We start from the raw sequence: 24,126 nt of genomic DNA on the forward strand, positions 1-24,126 counted from the left end.
TGTAGCGTCCTCCAAGTTAATTTATTGTATTAAAATTGCATATACAGAGCGCCGTGTTACAAAAATGGTCAAAATAATTCACATAAAATCCAACAATAATAATTGTTAGCTAATTATTAGCGTACTCTTTTATGTTGATAAAAATGTATTGCCTAAAACAAATAACATTTTAATAATTGAAGTCCTTTTCGTATCTTTGAATCTAATATTAATAATCACATTAAACATCAAATGACAATAGCCACAGCTCACCAAAAATAAAATTATTGTTTAATTAGATATTAATAGGTACGCATTATATTATACTATTATAATTTCATCGTTATGTGCAAAACTATAAATAATTTTTATTTCATTTATTATTTGTTATTTATATATTATTAACTTATTGATTATTATAAATAAAAAGGTTAGAAGTAAAATATTATTTTTTTTATCATGCTTTAAATGTAAATTATTATTCTACCAACTAATAAATAAAAACCAAATTTCAAAATTATTTTTTAAATATTTATACAAAGACAGTTAGTAGACATGAAATAATTAAATTTATTTAGACATACGATAAGCCATGTCTCTATATTATATTATATTGTATAACTTATTTTCTTTGTCTTCAATTTTTCGTAATTTAAACACTTGTAAAATGCAATATTATGAAACTAAATGTAATTTAATTTAAAAACATTCTTTTAAAGTATTACACAACTTAACGAAAAACTGGGTTTATAATATTATGCTAAATTCTAATTAATGTTTCTTTGAAGCTGCTGTTTCATAAAAAGTTTTACATAAATGTTAAAACTTTAGGAATTCCATTTCGACTAAAATTGATAATAATTTTGTTAGAATACAAACAACGTATTTATTAGTAACTAATTATATATATATATATGTATATATGGTTTTTATTAGTTTTAAATTGAAAATGCTTTATGTAAAAATATTAATCTATGAAGAAATTATTAGGCTATGTAGGTAAAAATAATGTAAAATCATATCTTACGTTTTCGTACGATATGTTATTCGATACGACTATAAACACGTAACGGTAAAAAAAACCATTTGACAAAAATTTTAAAACCACTAATAAACGTGTATTTCAGTGATTTTGTGGATAAAATATGATGATAGATAGATAGCTATGATTTATTATATAATAAATAATAATACTGTACGCCCGTCACGACACCTAATTTAGATGTTTGTACATAAACATGCTGACATTCACGATATTTTAAACGGAGACAGCCCACGTAAAATGTGGACTGACCCACGAGAAAGTTTTGATGGATCGATATGGCTTGCTCGTCCGAGATAATATATAGATGGATCATATTGCTCACATAGTCTCCATATAAGACCACGAGTTATAATATGCAACCCTTAGGTTTTTTATCCCGGAGTAATTTTTTTCTTTTGTCATAATTTAATAAACTAATACGCGTCGCCATGTAATCCTTTTCGACGATCACGTAGAGTAATATTGCAATATGCAGACTCAGTACATGTAATTCCTCGTACGTGAGGGAATCTTTCGGCCGAGGAAATATGAGGTATTCTATCCGCAAATGCTTCTTCTAAATATAAATATACCGTGATTAATATGTGCAGCTACATTAAATTATTTATTCTGTTCCGGTATGACATTGTAATATAATAAGCTGTGTATGATGTAAACTTGTCAGTTCGAGTCTAAAGTTCTCTGTTGTTATTTAGGACCCACATATATTATTTGGGACGCAAGCGATAAGAGCGAGATTGATAAAGGCATGAAGAACGTTTTTAGTTTTCGTGGCTTATATTTTTTAAATTATTCATAAGCAATATTATAGCTTAGTACCTATCATCGGTATCGGTATTGAATGAACTAAAGGTAATCCTATAGTTGTAATCCTTGTAGCTGATTGACAAGTTATTCAGTACCGGGTACTCCTACGGATGCTTATTGAATGGTCAGTGGATTGTCTCGAGATACTTAGCAAATTTGTTTCAAACCCCTATTCTTCCAGTCTTGATCTTTTTATCTTTTGTTTATACCGTTAATAATTACTGCCGTGACCGACCAACGTATAGAGTGATGTGTATTGCCAATAAGTCATTTCAAATTTCCATTGTTCTAACCAAATATTGGTTTTTTGCATACATATATTGTTTTATAATATTTTTTAATACATATAAGTTATCTATACTTTGAGCCATTGCCTGATCCGTAATAAATAAATAAATATATTCAATATAATTGTGTATAATATATATTGCCAAACATTGAAAGTTATACTGACAATAGGTGCATTTTATAATAACAGTCTGATAATTAGATAAATATAATATAAAATACATATTAATCTATGATACTGGAAAAGAAAATAGCTCTAAGTTTCTAAAATAACATTTAATCGTATTACATCGAAAACATTTCTACATAGCATAGTCACTAACAAGCACGTTCAGAATTCAACAAATCGCAAATGTACATGCTGTTGAAATGATGCTTTATTTTATTAAATATTTAATAAGATCCTATAGGTATTTTCTGTTCACCGGAGGCTGATACTACGTATTTCGTTCAAATCCCAGTGGCCGTTGTTATGAACGCTTTTTTTTCGTTTTTTCTGGACACGATTCTAGATAAATAATTTAAAATAAATATACAAAAACCAAAAGTTCTCGTTTATACTGCATAATGTATAATAATATAATTACGTTCCGAGCAAGGTGTTTGACCGTATAATATGCGTACGGTCGCCTGTAATACGCCCTGGACCCGAACCTAAGTAAAATCACTAAAATCGGAGCGCTAGTCTATCTGTTTTTGTTATTTAATCGTTTGCGCCGATATCGGTAATATACATGTCATACTATATTGCTATTATCGCGTCGACGCAATAATGACGTGGACAATTCCGACGAAATTTAATAATATATTGCACACGGCGTAATACCCCGGGCCGGCCCGCGATCAAGCTCGTATATATTTTCTCCATTCGCCCACACCTCCCCCCCTCCCCCCCGACGACAGGACAAAAGATAATAATCATATAATTTACGAAAATGCTTTGCTGTGGATATTATGTAATAATAACAACCGAGCCGACAAGCCGTGATTGATGGCGTGGACGAGGGGGATCAAGATCGAGACGAAAACCTAACATTTTCTGGTAGTGGGCGAAAATTCTTCGCGGCTTAATGATAACAACGGCATTTGATATTATTTAATATTATGCGATATAGACAGTGACAAAAATAATGTACAGCAGTGGTATAATAGCAACAGCGACAACAACAATAATAATAATAATAATAGCCGTGTTTGACCGAAGGAACGTCGATTTTAGTGTTTTTACACATGACCGAAGTCGCACGTGTTCGCGCCCGACTCGAGTAGATATTATTATACGCGTATTGCATTCTAGTGTTGAAATTTATACATATATATATGTGTGTTTAAAAATGACGGCTGGTGAAATGTTTTCGTCCAAATGGTGACTCTCGCGCGTTATAACGAACACGCGTGCCCCCTACAGTCACGTTACGGCCGGCGCAAACCATAACATAGCGCGCGTTGTACGTCATATAGAACGTTTGGTTTTATTGTTGTTTTTGAGGAATTTTTTTTTCTCTCTACACTCCGACGTGACTGTAGTACAGCATAATAATATACGCGTGTACCTACGTGCCCTGTTGTTCGGCCCACGCGCGCCCGTCAAAAGATTTATAGTTTTTATCGTTTTTCTATATTTTTTTTTCCGCCTGCGCAGAGCTCCGGCAAAGTTCCGGACACCGAAACGTGTTAATGCGCAAATCAGCACCCTCGCGACGACCGTTCGCGTCTATATTATATAATACGCGCTTTCGGTGCAATAATATTAATATTATTATTACTGCAGATACGGACTCGATCGAAAAATCGCGTACACGCATAAATCTCGTGACGCTTTCGTCGGTTTCAAGTTTTGATTACATTTTATGGTAACCGCATTCACGTATTGGATACTGCCGCGGCAGCTGCTAGCCCCGAGAATTATTGATATTTCCAACTTTTCATATCTATAATTGAATCTTTTCGACCACATCGTTTCGCGACTAAGCCAATTTGTTCGCGCCAAACAGCATATGCGTATTTTCGTGTATATTATATAGTAGGTGTTTTCGGTTTAGAGTCTGTTTGCAGAATAGTTGCGCACCTACGTAATTAATAATCTAAAAACAAACTTGTTAAGCAAACCTACTTTAAATATCATCAGACACTATATTATGCTATATTTGTTGTGATAAATACAAACATTTAACGAAGTGCACTGTTGATGCGTTGGTGATGTATAACTTTTATCACGAGTGTGTTTAAATATGATTAATATATAGATTTAAATGTGAATTAAAATGTATCTTATACGTTTGAATAGGGTTTTATCCATTAGAAAACCCTCATTTTAAATTTAAAATTCTGAAATGTAATAGATACCAATCAAATCGTTCGTAATGTAAATAATTTTACTAATAATTGTAAAAATTATTAATAGAGGTGATACGATACGATATATCAAGCCACGAAGGTGTACCTAATACTATTTTTTAAATATATCAATACCAATCTACGTCATATATAGCTTTCAAAGTGATCTACCAATGATAGCTTAGTGTGATTATCGTATTAAAATTAATAATTATATACATGAATTGGTTCGTTTTGCGTCACAGGATTTGGACTGGTATAGGAAATGTTGGTTTTAAGCATAAAAGTTTTATTTTTATTTTTACCAAGTGTTATCGACGATTTTGAATTATCGGTCAAGGATAATAATTGTATAACAATATATTCGACATTCGTATATGATAATTATATCGGTGATTAAAAGCCCATTTGACTCAAAAATAATATTTCAATAATTAAATATTTAATAATGATACAATGTTTTATTTTTACTAAACTATCGGTTTTCGATTAATTTACATTTACGCTATAACAACATCGTCGAATTGCGTTATAAAGAACAGGGGTGACAGCGGCTCTGCTATAGATATAGTCGGAAAGGTTCATTTCGAAGTTCCGTTTTTCCTCAATATCATATAATATTCAAAGTATATCACATATTATGTTATATAAATCAAAATGACCGCAGTATGGTAAAAATAATCTAAAGCTATATACACTTTTCAACGGACGAACATTATTCAGTGAATACCTGTACAATAATATATATAAGCACATTGCGCACCCTAATAATTGGGGCTGCTTTTGAAAGTCTATTATAAAGGTCATTATTTTGGTACAATAATAGATTGCTTAATGGAAACTTTTTTATTTATTTTTCAATACTCTACTTCATAATTTTAAGTTTTTTTCAACTTAAATCTAAATGATCAATTGGGTATATATTATATTATGGCTACATATTATTTACTTGTAGCTATATTATTATATTATATTACAATGGTCGCAATCGCCAATCGAAACAGAAAAAATCGAAATATTAAAGACGAAAATAAACGAAAATTAGGCCAATCAGCGGCCCTTTGTGAGAAATGTGTGGTAGGTATACAGAGATCGATTAACGTCAGACTAAACAACAAATTTTACTTGATTCATTTTATAAATGTTATCAACACCTACGTATTTTTCTCACCTACGCTGAATTAAGTGATTGTGCTACTTCATTGCACGTTCACAAGTTATTGTTTGTATTTGATTTATTATTTATACAATAGACGAATCATATACAGTAATAATGTATATTATTTTTTTTTATGAATGTAATACAAAAAAAGAACTAGAACCTGTGTGAGTATTAATCATGTCTTATGTAAAAATGACGTACTATAAAGAACTAAAATAAGCTATTTAATTTTGGCAGCTATTATTTTTCCTTGGATAAACTATTGATACCACTCAAACTCGGTTTCAGTCTAAGTACATTTAAAAATCACCCAAAATTTTTTTTTGAACACACGTCCTATCTGTAAAATATGTAGTTTTAACAAAGAATTAAAACAAAAACCTTTGTTGTAAACCCAATATACTCTCGCTTTGTTTTGAATTCAAAGTTATGAATTATGGTTATTAACATCAATACGAATAAATTAAATGCAGATGGTGTCTTCAACAGCGATTTGTTCTTGTCGTCAATCCTCAATACTTAACCTGTATATTAAGGAACTTTTACTTATTTCCATTTTTTCACTCTTTTATCATTATAACTTTGCAGTAAAGTGTGGTTAGTTCGAAATAATACTTGTCAGCCTGTTTGACAAGAGTGAACAGACTGTCACTTGTCAGTCTGAAAACAGTGAAAACACATCAAATTCTGTTAACAATAATTCATATTCATCTTTTCAAACGTAGTTAAACTTATCTCATTTATTATCCTTGTTATGAGCTTTTTTCTATACAAATAATTTGCTTCCTTTTAAATATACAAAACTGTTTTTTTTTTTTTTTTTTACTACTCACATATTTTTATGACAAATAATTCTAATTTAATATTATCTAATAGTCTAATATTGTCTTTTAACTTTTGACTACAATAAACAACAAAAATCAACGTGACTTACAATTAAAAATCTGTTTAATAGATACTATATAATTTATGTAAACAAAAAGTATAAAATTAATAATGGCTTAGTCTTATATAAGAATATATTCTGTACCAACAGTTTCTGTTTATGTATTCTACAACATATGTAACTTCAAGTTGTAAACTTGTAATTTATTGCAACTTTTAAAGTACCTATATAGTAACTACGTTGCATAGGAATATGGCTAAGTACACTTTGGCATCTATGATATGCCGCATCAGAATTATTTATAATTTTGTGTGATCCAACAAATTGTATTAGCGATTAATTAACTTAAATCTAATCATTACTTCATAATATTTTAATATTTAATTTATTAAAATATTTATTATAAAAATAGAATGCCTATGGGCTACAATAAAAACTTCGTATATTAAATAATAATTTAAATAGCAAGGCCAACCGTTTATCAAAAGAACTGTTTTAATTTTTTTGTTTAGGTATCATGCATGATATAATTGATATATTTATAACACATTAGGTAATAATCAACCATTTTTGTGAAAAATAATTTCGTTGTAACATTCTATAAAAATTATTATTCAATAATAAAATCATAATTAAGATTGCTTAAATTAATATAACGTAAAAGTGTAAAACCTATTTAAATATACAGGGTGATTTTTTTATCGTGAACCAGTAAATATCTCGGTAAATATTAGGAATTTTAAAATAATTTTTTTTTTAAACTTTCTAGGTTTTACTATTTTACACTGTGTTACAAGTTTGATAATTTTAACTTCTTCCCTTATTTGATAAAAAACTATCAACTTTCGATTTTCAAATGGCAATACATATTTTCGATAACGAAAATTTATAAACATACTGAAAAAAATAATTTTAACGTTTATAGAATTTAATTTCAGTAATCCGTTCGCGACTTATTACCGTTTAAATATTCGTTCAATTTACTGCTACCGGGTAGTTTATCAGACCCAACAGTAAAGACCAGAAGTAAAAACGAAATGATATCTTAATTTAACAATACCCATAACGATCATAATTGATAATAAATCTTAGGTAGCAAGATAGATAAACAATACTGTTAGAAAAAAAAAATGTCCTATCAACACTCCCACCAGAAAACCGTGGTGTCAGTGAGCGACTAGCCTGCCGCATCGAGGTTGAATCAGTTATAAAGTATAAAAATAACATATTACAATTTACTATCGTGGTTACATAGTACATCACTGGTTACTGATTCTTGGTATAGGACTTATCACGTATTATTTTAACAAAAAAATGATAATAAATGGCGGTTAACTGTTTCTGAAAACATGTGTTTATAGGTTAACTGTTAATGTTAATTTTCCATTATCAAATATCGAATATTAATTATTAATTAATTAATATTCTTTGAACGTTTAACCACAGAATACGTTTTAAGTAAATACAATGTAAATGTGTATTATTTTAAATATAAATTTAAGGTTTAAACCAATTATTTCAATGCATATGTATTTTGTGATAGTGTTTTAATGTTGTATTTTGGTTAAACAATTTGAATTTAATTAAAAGTATACTTCAATCCAATCAGCATGTGTATGACAATTAGTTTTCATACTTTTCCTACAACTTTTTATAATTTATTGGTAAGTTCAATCTAAAATTAATAAATTAGAATTTTTTTTTTTATTAAATGATTTATGCATAATATTATTGGCAAATAATAACCATGGTTCTAATATCTTAATTTTATTTCAGTGGCAATTCGTAGAATTGGTGTAATTAATCAAAAATAACAGTGAAATATATGACTAGCTCAATTTGACCAGCAATTAATGCAAATTCATATTGCTTTCTACTGGTACCTATCTGATGACTATAAATTAATAAATAAAATAAAATTGGAATAAAAGAATAAAATATACATATATCTATATTATATTTTAATCTTTTAACAAACTAAACAATCTATTATGTAAGTATGAATTTTTTTATAAAATAAATAATTTGATGTTAATTATAATTTTTGTTCATTTTTTAGGAAATTTATTTTATTTTATTTCAAATTCCAATTGCATTTAATAGTACTAACTTTTAATTCAAATATCTATAACAATATTGGATGAACAAATACAAATTGCTGTTTTGGTTAGCCACAGCATAATACAGTGAAACTTCTAATTAACGGTCACCAAAGGGACCATAAATAATGACCGCTATTTAGAGGTAGCTGTCCTATAGAGGTGACCATTAACGGAAGTTTTACTGCACATCTCACCTGATAACTTAATAAGTATGTATACAATTTTTTTTGTATAGAATCAATTCTATAAATAATTTAATGTTTTTTTTTTTTTAGTTGCATTCTGATAAAAAAAATAACAGTGCAGCATCAAGACCAACTACTTCTAAATTTGTAAAAATTGTTGATGATCATATTAATAGTTAATTGTATGTTTAAATAATTAGGTTAAGTTATTGGTACATAACATAAGTAGGGCGGCGCTTTCCATTACCGCACAAACATGACCCAATACCGCACAAAGTGTATAACCCAACACCGCACACAAAAATAGTACGATACCGCACAAATTTATAAAAAGGTATAGCCTAATTCCGCATACAACAAATGGTACGATACCACATAAATTTATTAAATATAAAAATTTTACATAGAATTAAATAGTTAAAAATAATTTTTAGTCATAATTTTTAGTAGTATTAGTTATAATAGTAACACAAATGTAATAATTTAAACATAAATGTTATTGTAGATACCTATATTGGTTTAAAATGTAAACCAATTTGTACACTGTGAATACAATCTTTTACAGATAAAGTTTAATAATGTCGTTATAGATAATTGTCGATAAGTGACGATAATCGTCCAAAATATAAATGTGCGGCAATGGGATATCCAGTATTTTAAAATCTGTGTGCAGTTTTGTCCCATGCATATTTATAACGGGCGATGCCCAAGTAGGGCTATGGAGTTTTTATTAACCTAAATTAGCAAATTAAAATTTTTTTTTTATATCTGAGTGCCATTTTTATGCAATATATTAAAAGATTTTTATATCATAAAATATTAATTAAAAATTAACATCATTTCAAAAATAAGTGTAAAAATCAATAATTTTTTAAAACATCCATAGCCCTAAAAATATGTTGTACTCTATGTATAGAGTAGATAATGTAAAGTATGTTCAATGTTCATTTAATTTGTATTAATTTATCTAGGGTAGTGGACATGTTAAGTGTTAATATTTTTTATTAGGTATGACCTTACCCAAATCCTGCAAAAATTTGCACTACGGAAATTTGTTCATGTTCTAGTAAAATTATTAATAACTAATGTGTTTATTGCCTTTGATAATTTAGTATTGAATTAATGTCCATTATTTGGTCTATTCACATACAAGATAGTTTTAATATAAAATGCAAATCATACATTATACGAAAAATATATACTAGTATAACTTATAATTATAAATGGAAAATCGGGTAGGCACGATGTACGAGCTCTAGGCCTATAACCTTGTATCAGATTAACAATACAGGACTCATTTTCTCGATGCACAAACCATTGTAATATCAGTCTGATGTAGGTTATTTGTCATGTCACTTAATTTGTGTAATCAAAATAATTTACCTATTCTATTTTTTTTTTAGTATACATAGATTGATTTGTAATTATTTTTATGTTTAATGAAAAGAAAACCTTTAATGGAAGGGGCATTGTAAAAATGTATAATTAGAAAAAAAGAAGAAATGTGTGAATAGACCTTTAACTACTTTAGTCTTAGCTCTATACCCTGAATCCAAGTACATATGGCAACCATATACATTTATATCTGCACATTTATGAATTATTTTTCTAAATACATAGAAATTGTTGATTTACTTTGTTTTAAAATGAAAAAATGTTATCTGTTTAATATAATCATTTACTATAGTAATTAAGATACACCATATTGTTTTTTAAAAAATATTTATTTTGTAATTTACTAATTATAACTCATCAATCTAATATAGAAATATAAATTATATTAAATAAATACATATGTATTTGTATGTATTTGGAGGACATATCTTTATCAAGACGCAAAACTTTAGTTTGGCAGCAGGACGGTGCTCCAGCTCATAATAAAAATATTGTCATAGAGTATTTAAATTGCACTTTTGGTACAAATTGGATGGGAACGTACAGTCCAAAAATATGTTGGCCACCTCGTAGTCCCGATCTGACTTCGCCATATTATTTTCTTTGGGGTTATCTTCAAAGTGTAGTTTACAAAGAAATGCCTGCTAATGTAAATGATCTTAAACAAAAAATTAAAGATGCTTGTTCTAATATCTCAAATTATGTTTTAGTGAAAACTACTACAAATGAATTACTTAAACGACTGGCAATTTGTTTGGAAGTAGATGGTCATCAGTTTGAACATCTATTAAAATAAATTATTAATAAACTTTAATTGACTACTTACAAGAATTGTGTATGTGTTTGTTTGTTTTAATTAAATTTTGAACTTAACTAATCCTTACTTTCCTTACCAATATTGGAAGCTTTTATAAATTATAAGGTATATTCACTATATTCTAAGATGTATGTATTTCAACCATGGTTACATAGTTCTGTGATAATATTAACTTCATACTTCCTAGGTTTAATTTTGAAACATGAACTAAGATATAATATTGTTCCATGGTATACAAATTAATTTAGTTAATATTGTTAGTGGTATCCCTGGTATTGGTATTATAGTACTTTTCTATGCTATAGTAGTACAAAACATTATAATATGTAAGTATGTTACTTATTTTCTTTGTTTCATATAATAAAACAACTTTATAAATGTTCACTCTTTTTAAATTTTTCATTAACTTTTTTACATTTATTAATTAGTATTTAGTTTTTTAGTAGCCACTAAACAGTAGGATTAATATGTTCAAGATGTTGAAATAAGTCATAAATAATTGATAGGTAGTTTTTATTCAAGTTTATTGAACTTATACCAAATAATGGACATTAATTCAATACTAAATTATCAAAGGCAATAAACACATTAGTTATTAATAATTTTACTAGAACATGAACAAATTTCCGTAGTGCAAATTTTTGCAGGATTTGGGTAAGGTCATACCTAATAAAAAATATTAACACTTAACATGTCCACTACCCTAGATAAATTAATACAAATTAAATGAACATTGAACATACTTTACATTATCTACTCTATACATAGAGTATAACATATTTTTAGGGCTATGAATGTTTTAAAAAATATTGATTTTTACACTTATTTTTGAAATGATGTTAAATTTTAATTAATATTTTAAGATATAAAAATCTTTTAATATATTGCATGAAAATGACACTCAGATGTAAAAAAAAAATTTTAATTTGCCAATTTAGGTTAATAAAAACTCCATAGCCCTACTTATGTTATATACCAATAACTTGACCTAATTATTTAAATATACAATTAACTATTAATGTGATCATATCATATCAAGTATACTTTTAATTAAATTCAAATTGTTTAACCAAAATACAACATTAAAACACTATCACAAAATACATATGCATTGAAATAATTGGTTTAAACCTTAAATTTATATTTAAAATAATACACATTTACATAGTATTTACTTAAAACGTATTCTGTGGTTAAACGTTCAAAGAATATTAATTAATTAATAATTAGTATTCGATATTTGATAATGGAAAATTAACATTAACAGTTAACCGCCATTTATTATCATTTTTTTGTTAAAATAATACGTGATAAGTCCTATACCAAGAATCAGTAACCAGTGATGTATTATGTAACCACGATAGTAAATTGTAATATGTTATTTTTATACTTTATAACTGATTCAACCTCGATGCGGCAGGCTAGTCGCTCACTGACACCACGGTTTTCTGGTGGGAGTGTTGATAGGACATTTTTTTTTTCTAACAGTATTGTTTATCTATCTTGCTACCTAAGATTTATTATCGATTATGATCGTTATGGGTATTGTTAAATTAAGATATCATTTCGTTTTTACTTCTGGTCTTTACTGTTGGGTTTGATAAACTACCCGGTAGCAGTAAATTGAACGAATATTTAAACGGTAATAAGTCGCGAACGGATTACTGAAATTAAATTCTATAAACGTTAAAATTATTTTTTTCAGTATGTTTATAAATTTTCGTTATCGAAAATATGTATTGCCATTTGAAAATCGAAAGTTGATAGTTTTTTATCAAATAAGGGAAGAAGTTAAAATTATCAAACTTGTAACACAGTGTAAAATAGTAAAACCTAGAAAGTTTAAAAAAAAAATTATTTTAAAATTCCTAATATTTACCGAGATATTTACTGGTTCACGATAAAAAAATCACCCTGTATATCATTACAATCGACATTATCAATATTAGGTATTTATAATTTAATCTTTTATAATTTTCTATTACCAAAAACAAATATATATATGTAACTTATTTTAAAAATATTTGCATACCTATGCATAACATAAAAAAAAAAGAAATGTTATCTATATAATGGTGATTTTTCTGAGGCCCGAATGTTATTTCTCTTAAAAGACAAAATAATATTATAATTATAATTTTAAACAAATGTGGAGTAATGTCTATCACGATTATAATAATTCACATAATGCTTAATGTTATAATATTAAATATTTAACATTTACCATGAAAATTGTTCACAGTTAATAAACGTTTCATTTATTCAATTAAAAAAAAAATTTCGTTTATTGTGCATAGTAATAATATGTTTTTTTGGAATGTATTCAATTATGTTTAGCACCGTGGCACAGGTGCCTATGACGATAGATATTAGGTACTTAAGTTTATTTTGTAAAAATTATTCATCTCTAACAAAATAAAGTATATGTTCGTAATAGAAAGTATAAACCCGTTTGTTGTGTAATTACTTTAACCCTCATTTATTTAAAAATTCTTTTGAATTTCTTCACAGAAATATGTAAAACACGCTGTCCCGGAAGGGTATTTTATTATCTTTCGTCGTTTAGTAAAAATAAAATAATGATAAAATTACGCAGGTATACTAGGTTTAGGAATTTATAATATAATACAATATGTTTATATTGTATAAAAAAATAAGACCGTATAAAAACTTTTTTCTTTGTATAGAGCAATATTCAAACGATTATGTATTATATACATTTTAAAATATGGATTATTTATTAAGCTGATATTTATGAACACTTCTCAGGTATGGAAATATTATTTCGAAGAATCATATTCTAATGGATAAAGTAAAAAAATAAGATATTGTCATTTAACTGGTTTAAGGCCTTAATAAATGAAAGTCTAGATACAAATGGAAGGATAGGGTGTGTTATGACGGCTGTTTCCCATCAAAATTCTCATGCAATACGTCTCAAATAATACGTTTAATTTTTAAGTATTCAATTAAAATCCAGTTTTAAAACTGTACTATATGTATTTGCACGGATGGTGGTTGTATAAAAATTAAATTATTCTATATGGCATATTGCTTCACCAAAATTTTTCTTAAATAATATATCTACACAGTAATTCTTTTAGAATATGAAATTAAAAATGTATGTTGCCATTCAAAAAATTAAAAAACATTTAACATTAAAACAATGAAAAATACTAAAGAATAAATTCTTAAAAAACTTTGTTTTATTTCGACTGGAAATTATGTAAAAATAATATTTTCAAAAACGTTAATAGATTTTGAAATAATGAGTGTCGTTTGATTAAAGAATCACTAGTACATATATAAATATATATTTAATCTAATTTTAAATATGAACGTATAATATCACAATAAATTTAGACTAAGTTCAATTTACAAGTATTTGTACAAAGTATTTATATAGCTATACGTGAAATTACATTGAATTTTATCTAGCATTCTTAATTTCTTATTAATTTTAAGTTTTATAGTCTTATAAGCTTTTATTTTTTTATTTCTTTTCATTTATAATTCATAAACGTTCATAACATAGTAAATTAAGTATTTAATTAAAAAACTTGTATGAATACTTTTTTATGCATGTCCACAGGTTTGAACTGTTATAGGTATTTTACTACTGATATGCATAAAATAAAAAAATTGATAATGTCAATTTATGTTTTCAACCATTGTATATTTATATGAACAAATAATTTTACAAGCTTTATATTTTTATTTTTAATGGATTGATACTTTTTTGTGGTAACCATCACAAGAACAATATTTTGGCGGTTTCGATATTGTATTATACATTTATATTGATAATTATAGTTTTTTGTTTAAAGTAACGTCACCCCACATATCATCGTCTTACAATTTACAAATATATATGTTTTATATGTTAGCTACCTAACATTAGCATAATTCAGAGGAACAAATTTGTTATTTAAAATTTAATTTTTCAAATCAATTAAATACTCTGTGCATAGATATTACAAACAATGAATTATTATCAATAAATTGTATTATTATTATTATTATTATAACATTATTAATACTTATATTATACTAGGTAGTAGGTGCATATTTAAGTTATTTAGAACTCATTTTTTTTCATTTTACTTATCTATTTTTTTATTTTTTTTTTAGAACAAGTATATTGTACTATTGTACTATTATATACTTTTGGCCAGGGCCTGATTTAGGCGTATAGCCATAGTCCCCTCCACAAATGAGTTGTATAAAACAAAATAATAATTTATTACAATTTAATATTTACCTAGGTACTTATACATTTTCACAAACATAATTATAATGCTATATATTTTTTTACCTCTACAGGCTACAGATATCTTGTACCTATTATTTTCATTTACATTTTACGCTAATAAGGATTAATTATCTTATTTTTTTTGAAATATTATATGTTTCTTATATTTATTTTATATGATGAAAGTAGTACACTAAAAAAAAAAAATAAGGTTTATAAAAATCCGAGGCCCTCTAATAAACGGAGGCCATAGGTTGCCTATCCTGCATAATGGTAAATATGGCCCTGCTTTTGGATTTTTTAGAGTCCAAACATTTTTATATATTTACTAGTTACAAATCCATTAATACAATATTATGAATAAGTATTAAATAGATAAATTGTAAAAAAAAATGACTTTTAGCATCATATTTATGTAAAATGATTTAACAAGATAAACTAAAGTGCCCATTTGTTGGATCTGTTGGACTTTTTTACATAATTAATACCTAATATACTACTACCCGTCTAACCACATTTAACATTTTAACAATATACCTATAGTACAAACTACAAACTTTTACACCGATGACTTCACCATATTATCAATATTTCAACAGCGCTTATTTATTTTTATTTTATCGATTTACAGCGGGAACATCGAGAATACTGAGCGGTCGTTTGAAGAACTCGGGTGGGACTACCAGCAGCCGTCGGCAGCAACAGAACAGGCGCAAACAGACGACGGGATGAAGAACAAGAGGTATCTGCTACTGCCGGCCGTGGACAACATACTGTTGCGTAGGCAGTACCCTCATTTAGCGACAAATAAAATTTAATCTAATACTAAGTTACACGCTTCGCCGACGTATACAATATTAAACGAACGTAATGTTTTAACAATAATACATAATAATATATTAATATAATATAACGTCATATTTACCTCGTTGTATCAAACATAATATTCACCATCCGTCCGGTACGGCAGCTGCACACTGTTATAATTCACAATAAATTATCTTCACGATATAAGTATTATGAGTTTATGACGTGTGCCCTGTCGGACTTACCGGACGGGTAAGTACAATAATCGACAAAACCTTTTTATTGAAATTTCTCAAATTATAAGACAATAACTATGTGTGTTTCTTAATAATTAAATTATCGTACGTAAAACATATATAATAATAATAATAATAATAATAATAATAATATGTAATGTCTGTGTGTTGACAAACTATTTAGCTTTTGCCACGTTAAGAAAAAAAAAAAAAGTATCAACATTTAAGAATAGGTACTAGAACATTACAATTCTCTACATGGCTATTATATTGTAGACGTTTATCCTCTATTATAATAAATATATAATATAATAATAAAGTTATTTTAAGTGTAACATAAATGGAGTGTCTTAATTATTTATGTAAACCTAATTTATGCATCGTTCAGTGTTTTTATTTTGAATAGACACGGGGGGGGGATAACTTTGCCTATAACGATTAATCGAATTAATACAATTTACACGATGCAGTTGATTGTCCAGAGTTCACTGAGTTATGGGCTATTTACATCAGAAGCGCATTTAAGAAAAGTGGTGAAGGTAAGTGGCGTATTTAGGATTTTGTCAAGGGGTGTAAATACATTGGCAAACATATAATTTCCTCGACAGGGAGGAGGGGTAAACTTATTATCACTGTTTCTCAAAAATATTAAACATTTATATACCGAAGTTCGGTACTGGCACTAGCGCGAGTGTTCGACTATAATGAGTACCTACTACCTAGTGAATTATTATGCTGGATTAAAAATAAACTATTATTACAATAATAAATTATAAAAATAATTATTAATAACTCGTATTTTACCGTTTAAATTTGATTATTATTTGTATTTCATTTAATTATGGGAATTTATTGTTTAGAATACCTATTACTTATTTATATATACATGGCTTCGTCATGCAATATGTTTTGAAATAGCAACCAAATGCTTATTATTAAAAGCATGATAATATAGCCATATAGCCTGATCGTTAATAACAATAATGACAGCATTTTACGATTTACGATACTAATGCCTAATGGTTTTCAATCATATACGTATTTAGCAGTAAGTCGTGTATGGAATACAGCCACTACGGGCATCAACCATAATATTTCCAAATTCTTAATACATCAATATTCAATATTATAATAAAGTATAGCGTTTTCGAAAATGTTATTCTTTATTTCTATTTTCTGTAATATACGTATGAAATTATTAAACCTACCAGTAAAAAAAAGACCAAGGGGGGATCTATCCCCCATATCCCCCAGTAAATACGCTACTGGGGGGGGGTATTTTCAATGATGTCACATATATTGAATATTGATATTTAGTATATAATATAAAAAAGCAGTAAGATTATTAATAATTCAATAAAACATAATAAATTACCTATGTATTTTTAATTCTTTAAAATAAGATCTATAATATCTATATTATCTGTAGTTATAATATTTATACCAATAATTATTTTTAACCCATTTTCGGTATAACTATGACTTAAATTTAATAACAGTGTAAAATTTTCAATTTAGAGACCAAGAATTACATTAAAAAATTTAAACCAAGATTTTAAGGGTGTAAATAAAATTATAAGTAAAACTATAGTAAAAAAAAAGGAAAGACATCGTAACTAAACATAAAGGGATAATTGAATTTAGATATATTATAAAGAAACCTTAGAATAAACTCTATAACCCAGACCCGGTTTTAAGAAACGGTCGTAACCAAAATAATGTTAATGGGTTTCAGGTTTCGATTACAAATTGAAGAAATACTGTAGAATTAGTTCAAGGTTTTGAATTGAATTTCTTTTATTTCAGTTTCGTGTAATCGATATTAATTTTATAGTTAAAGATAATTAGAAACTTGAAACATTCCGATGTTTTTTCAATTATCATTTTCTATACTCAATAAAATATTTAAACTAAATTTAAGCTACCTATAGGCTATAGGCTTTATAGGTATTTCTAGGTTTTTTAAGTGTCCGTAAATATGTTTAGGCTTAATAAAAAAACATTCAAATTTAATACAATATTCCACACAAGATAATATTATAGGGCATTTAAAAATATTAAAAATATAGACATTTTATTTTTTATTATTATTATTTATTTGAATTTCAATTGTTGACAACATTAAATATTTAAAGAAACGATTTTCGTTGTTTTGAATTAATTTCAAGATATTATTCGTAAACACTTTTATATAGTACACTTTTACATTTTTAAGTATATTAATATATTTATGCAAGTATATATATTGACATTTTCATAATATTTAAATTAATGTTAAGTTATTACCAGCTATTTATTATCTATACCTACCATGAAGATGCAGACCTGTTCATACATTCACACCGTTCTACGGTAAGTTTGCATTGGCTTAACAATTAAAATATAAAATGTATAGGTAAAGTGCTTGCTAATATTTAACATAGTTAAATTATATAATAAATGCGACGTTTTAGAAAAAATTAATACAACCCACTATATTAACAATTATTAATTATAGTAAAATAAATTATATGTAAGAACAATAGGTATACACCTTGATGTAGCCACGTAAGTATATGATAAATAATAATCCATATATTGTAACCTAATCAGTGGCGTATTTACAACTTTTTTTTGGGGGGAGAGGGTGAAAAGTTTATTACATTATACATTTATATAATATATGAATATAGTCAAATTATAAAATGAAATCAAGTTTTCTGTTCTTATTTTGCTAAATCATCAATCCCTGGTAGGTACCTAAATACACTACTGAACCTAATATACACTAATACAGTGTGTTGAAGAATAATGGTAACATAAAATATTTCGAACACATGACTTTAAAATTCTGTTTAGGTTTTTTTACTGCATTAAGGACTTGGTCGTTAATATTACACTTATTTTTGATAAATTTCGGCGTATGCACAATAAAACCAATTTTTTAAACTGTAACTCCCCATTTTGGAGTTTAAATTTGAATTACTTTAATATTGTTAAGCAACTTTGACATCAAAATGTTCTATCTTAATAATTGGCTTACCAAGAGTGAGCTAAGTTTTTGATTTATGTATATTATGTATTTATGTTGTATTTATCATATTTTTAACAGTCTATCCACAATTCTACAATAATCCGTGTGATGTCGTAAGTAGGTACCTAGAGCACATTTACATTATTTATTTAAATTATTAACTAAAATATCTAGTGCGAAGTACAATTTTTGTATATAATCTAAATAAATATACACAAATGTACACATAATTCCATCCTTTTATACATTTTTCTGATATATAATAATTAAATTATTACTATCAAAATATTTTAGTTTAAAATTTCTTCTAAAAATATCTTTATTCTTATCGATTTAAATTGTAATTCTTGAATAGATGGGTTTAGATATTTATTTATAATTTCTAAATTTACTGATACATTTATAGTAAAAATACCTATACATAAATTTGCCTTTAAATGTGTTTTGTAAAATTATATGTAAACTGTTAAAAAATATGATAAATACAACCTAATATACATAAATCAAACTTTGGCTCACTCAGTAAGTCAATTTTTAAGATAGAAAAAAATTGTATAAATCAAAGTTGCTTTAAAACATTAAAATAATTCGAACTCATACGCAAAAAGGTGGTTACAATTTAAAAAAAAAGGTTTTGTTGGACGAAAAACTAGTTAAAAAATTTTAATTTTTCAAAAATTTGGTGTACCTAATAGTTATACTAAGGCTTTGTGCAATAAAAAAAATCATGGTCATACGTTCAAAATATTTAGTGTTACCTTTATCGTTGAACACACTGTTGACTGACTTCGTTCAGAATTATTTTTCGTAAATAAACAATTATCATTTAATTAAAATATAACACATCTGTTACTAACAGACTGTTAAGATACAGTAACCTACTCAAATACAAGGTACACTTGACACCTAATTTACAACATAGCTGTTACTTACTTGTCTGCTTTTTTATTTTAAATCTTAATTATTTTAAATTTCTATAGATATCTGAAATTCATTCTATTACACAAAATGTTATATATTAGATTCTGAGTATAACGATGAATGTATTAGTTTTATAATAATGTATAATTTTGTGTATGTGTATTTTTTAATTTTTATTTTTTTATATAATAATACTATACTATATAGCCATGTAGGTACATACAAATTAATTTATGAACAAAATGAACATTAATTAATTAATTTAGTTTACACCAGTGCTCATGCCGATGAGGAGTTAGAGGTTGTATCCCCCCCCCCCATTTTTTTACTGACTTTCAAAAAACAACTTATTAGATATAAGAGTTGTTTTAAAGTCATTACTTTTGATTATTAGTAATAAGTTATTGACCTATATAAGCCATAAAGCCCCTTATTTCATTTATGTCTTTGGATCACCACGATTCATTTATTAAACGTATTATTAGTTATAACATATATCCCCCCTCCCCGTTGAAAATTCATAGGCACGCCGCACGCCATTGGTCAGACCTATAGAGTATAGGCTACTGAATACTGGTAGTTCTGGTAATGAGAAACGCCCGACTAAATTTTGATTAAAACTTACTACTTTTAAGAAACAACAGCAACACTGCTGTTTTGTACATCATGAATACCACAAACAGGCATGTATCTGAAACCTCATCTTGGGAGGGGCGATTAATTTTTTTAGGAATAGTCCAAAATACATTTGTGCCGGTGTACTCTTATATAAAAAGGGTTGCTCATTATATATTATAATTAATAATAAATATTAATAATTAGGGATGAGAAGTTATAGGACTTGCATATTTTTGTCTATGTCTTGTATTTATAGCTATAGATAGGTGAGCTATAAATCTGTCTCATAACCTAGCGAGTTCATTTTTTAATTTATTTTACATATTTGAGTACATTTTTTTAAGAATAGCATACCTATTAAATGTTTTTCATGCATAAAAATGCATATTTAGTTAATATTATCGAAGATTATACTTAAATTAAATATTTTAATCAAATAATATACTAATATACTTAAATAAAAATATAAAAATATCCTCTCGGACAATTGTCTTCGATTACACGTTGACAATCTTAAAAAAGCTCTAGTTGTCCAATGTAACAAATTTAAAGGTATGAAAAATAAATAAAAATTAAGTGTGAGTGTGACAATATTTACAAAAATTTATAATTTTTTTTAGATATACAGACGTTGAAACAAGAAGCCGTCGATGATTAGATGCTGATATTTTGACGTTGTTAATAAATTGTATTATATTATATTTTTTTTAGCACATTTTCGTTTTTTGTGCATATTTTGACAATTTTTCCTCCTATAGGTAACTTCTCATCCCTATAGTTATAAGTTATAACTTATAAGATAACCTCGCCCCCTCAAATAAGTGCCTGTACCACAATGCGTATAAATTATATAATCAGGATCAAGCCAAAAATAATTAAAACGTCAGATAATATTGTATTTATAAATTTATTTAGCAACAATTTATACATGTAAATTAATAGGCAGTTATACATTTAATAAACAATGTATATAAATTATTCGGCTTCGAATTAAAAGACCGAATTAAGCCGAATCATCGGCTGGCACATAATATAGTATTATCAATAGAATAATTATTTAGGAAAACTTATTGTTACTTGTTAGTCATAGATGATAATTCTTAAGCCCATCATAATACTGCTATTTTTATTTGACGGATAAACATGGTTGGGACTTATTGGTCCAACACGGCATTGAAGAGCGTTTACACACGAGTGACGAGTGTTTGCATGAACGTGCACAAATCATGAATACACGATATTGATATTATTAATAAAAATGTATGTACGTCTTATTAAATATCACGTGATGGTCGTTATACATTAACAATACAAAACTTTATAAAAAAAAACAATGATTAAAACATATTATATGCATTAACAATAGGTATATCTATTTTACGAGCCGCGATATAGGTACATTAGGTATTATCATTGAGTATACCTACTCATAATCGTGAATAGTTGTTGTGATTGGCGTGTGCAATGTACAATATACAATTAATTATAAATGATAGTATTATTATATATATTTAGCTAAAAAATAGAAGTGCCAGAACCCAAATGGATAATAGACATCGGAAACAATGGGACGAAAAATAAATTTAAAAAATGTACTAATAATTAGGAATGATAATGCACGCAGATCAATAAAGAGAACAAATTATTATTATATATTTGTTCTTTAAATAATAATGAATAGATTTATTTATAGGTACCAATTATACCTACCTACCTTATAGTCGTTATGCAAATATCTACTGTTTATGCATATATTCTATAAAATCAAATATTGTATTATAATAATCATACATTGTATACCTATTTATTACATTATTATTTATTAGGTAATAGGTACTGATTTTGATTAAATAATCCTGCACACTGTCCGTGACGTGTGTTTTAGTTGTAGATACGCATTGCACTATCTCAATTAGTTTGTAGAACAAATCATACAATTCAGAATATTATATAAAAATAACGTATCACGTATGATAAATGATAATAATCGTCAATCGATCATTTTTGTTATTAAACTAGACGTATAAATCGTAGGCCATGGTTTTGTGTCACGAATTATACTCTGTAAGACTGTAATTAAAACATTACCACCCAGACAGAGCTGTAAACTATCATTAATTATGATAATTAATTACCTATGTAATTGTAGAAGTTCTAGCTCAAATAAAAAAATGTATGGGTATAAACTAATTCTTTTTACGTAAACCACTCATTATTTCTAAAAATTTTAATGTTTTTATTCGATTGTTTAAAAATAATATTTTTTTAAAAACAAAATAATCACTATTATTAAACGTTTTTACTACGACATAAGACATTATTAATTTTATATTCCTACGCCGAATATTTTTCTGAGTATTTTTTTATATAAAAAAATGTTGAGCTGAGTGGATTGTCCCGCAAATATTAGTCCATTAGTCCATTCATTTAAAATTTCAATACTTACAAGTAAAATTATTAATTAACTGCTTAATTTAAATTCAATTTTTATTCATCAAACAAATTTGAAAAATATTCAGCTTCGCAATATGAGATAACGATTAAAAATAGTAAAAAATATAATTGTTTTTTTACTATTTTTTACTACTTTACTACTTTTTTACTACTCTATTACTTATTAGTTACCAGGTACCTATTTAAAAAATAATATTTTCAAAATCGTTAGTAGTTTTTTAAATAGTGATTGTCCTATGTTAAAAACTCACAACAAATGACATACATAATTATTATTAATAAAATATATTGGTATTTAGATTAGCAACACGCGTGAAACAATGAGATACAAGAAGTACATGTTTATTATCATTGTTACAGAAATTTTGTTGTGATTTATTATAACCATTGGCAATCTGTGTTGGATTTAGTACAAATCTGTAAGATATCAGCTCCTTAAATTTAAATTTAAACTTAGAAGTATGACATTTTACAAACTTGTAAAAGTTAATGCTATATTGTTCAAAAAGTCAGAAAACTGACTAATCCAAGTTAAAAGAGAAAAAAAATGTTGAATTTCAGTGGATGAACATATTTGTGCAGAGATCATTTGAGAAAAATACATAAGCAAATTTACATCACAGATATTCAAGAAATCAATACCAATTATTACCATTAGAACCCTTGAAAATTACATTAATTTTTTTTCACAAAATTAGAAATATCTACATAGAAAATTTAAAATAATACTTGTTTTTTTATACTCTGTTCAAATAATTATCTTAGTAAGACACTTGCAATATATTTATAATATTATACAAATCAATTTAAATGTTTTGATGT

The 24,126-nt window shown here is 26.6% G+C and overlaps 1 protein-coding gene and 1 long non-coding RNA gene across 3 annotated transcripts in view; both read left to right on the top strand.

Moving 5' to 3' along the window:
- LOC132921554 (uncharacterized) overlaps positions 1-16,639 on the top strand; it is a 32,198-nt gene extending 15,559 nt beyond the window's left edge. For both annotated transcript variants that reach the window (XM_060984629.1, XM_060984631.1), the window contains one exon: positions 15,887-16,639. In XM_060984629.1, coding sequence (XP_060840612.1) covers positions 15,887-16,073 — 187 coding nt within the window. In that variant the 3' untranslated portion in view covers positions 16,074-16,639. The remainder of the gene's footprint in view (positions 1-15,886) is intronic.
- Positions 7,790-11,017, top strand: LOC132922552 (uncharacterized). The gene is made up of 5 exons (XR_009661029.1): positions 7,790-7,834; positions 7,866-8,168; positions 8,281-8,497; positions 8,564-8,815; positions 8,882-11,017. It is a non-coding gene; the product is annotated as an uncharacterized LOC132922552 (long non-coding RNA).
- Positions 16,640-24,126: the final 7,487 nt, after the last annotated feature.

The sequence above is a fragment of the Rhopalosiphum padi genome, chromosome 2 (genome assembly GCF_020882245.1).
Source record: "Rhopalosiphum padi isolate XX-2018 chromosome 2, ASM2088224v1, whole genome shotgun sequence".
Lineage (NCBI taxonomy): Eukaryota > Metazoa > Arthropoda > Insecta > Hemiptera > Aphididae > Rhopalosiphum > Rhopalosiphum padi.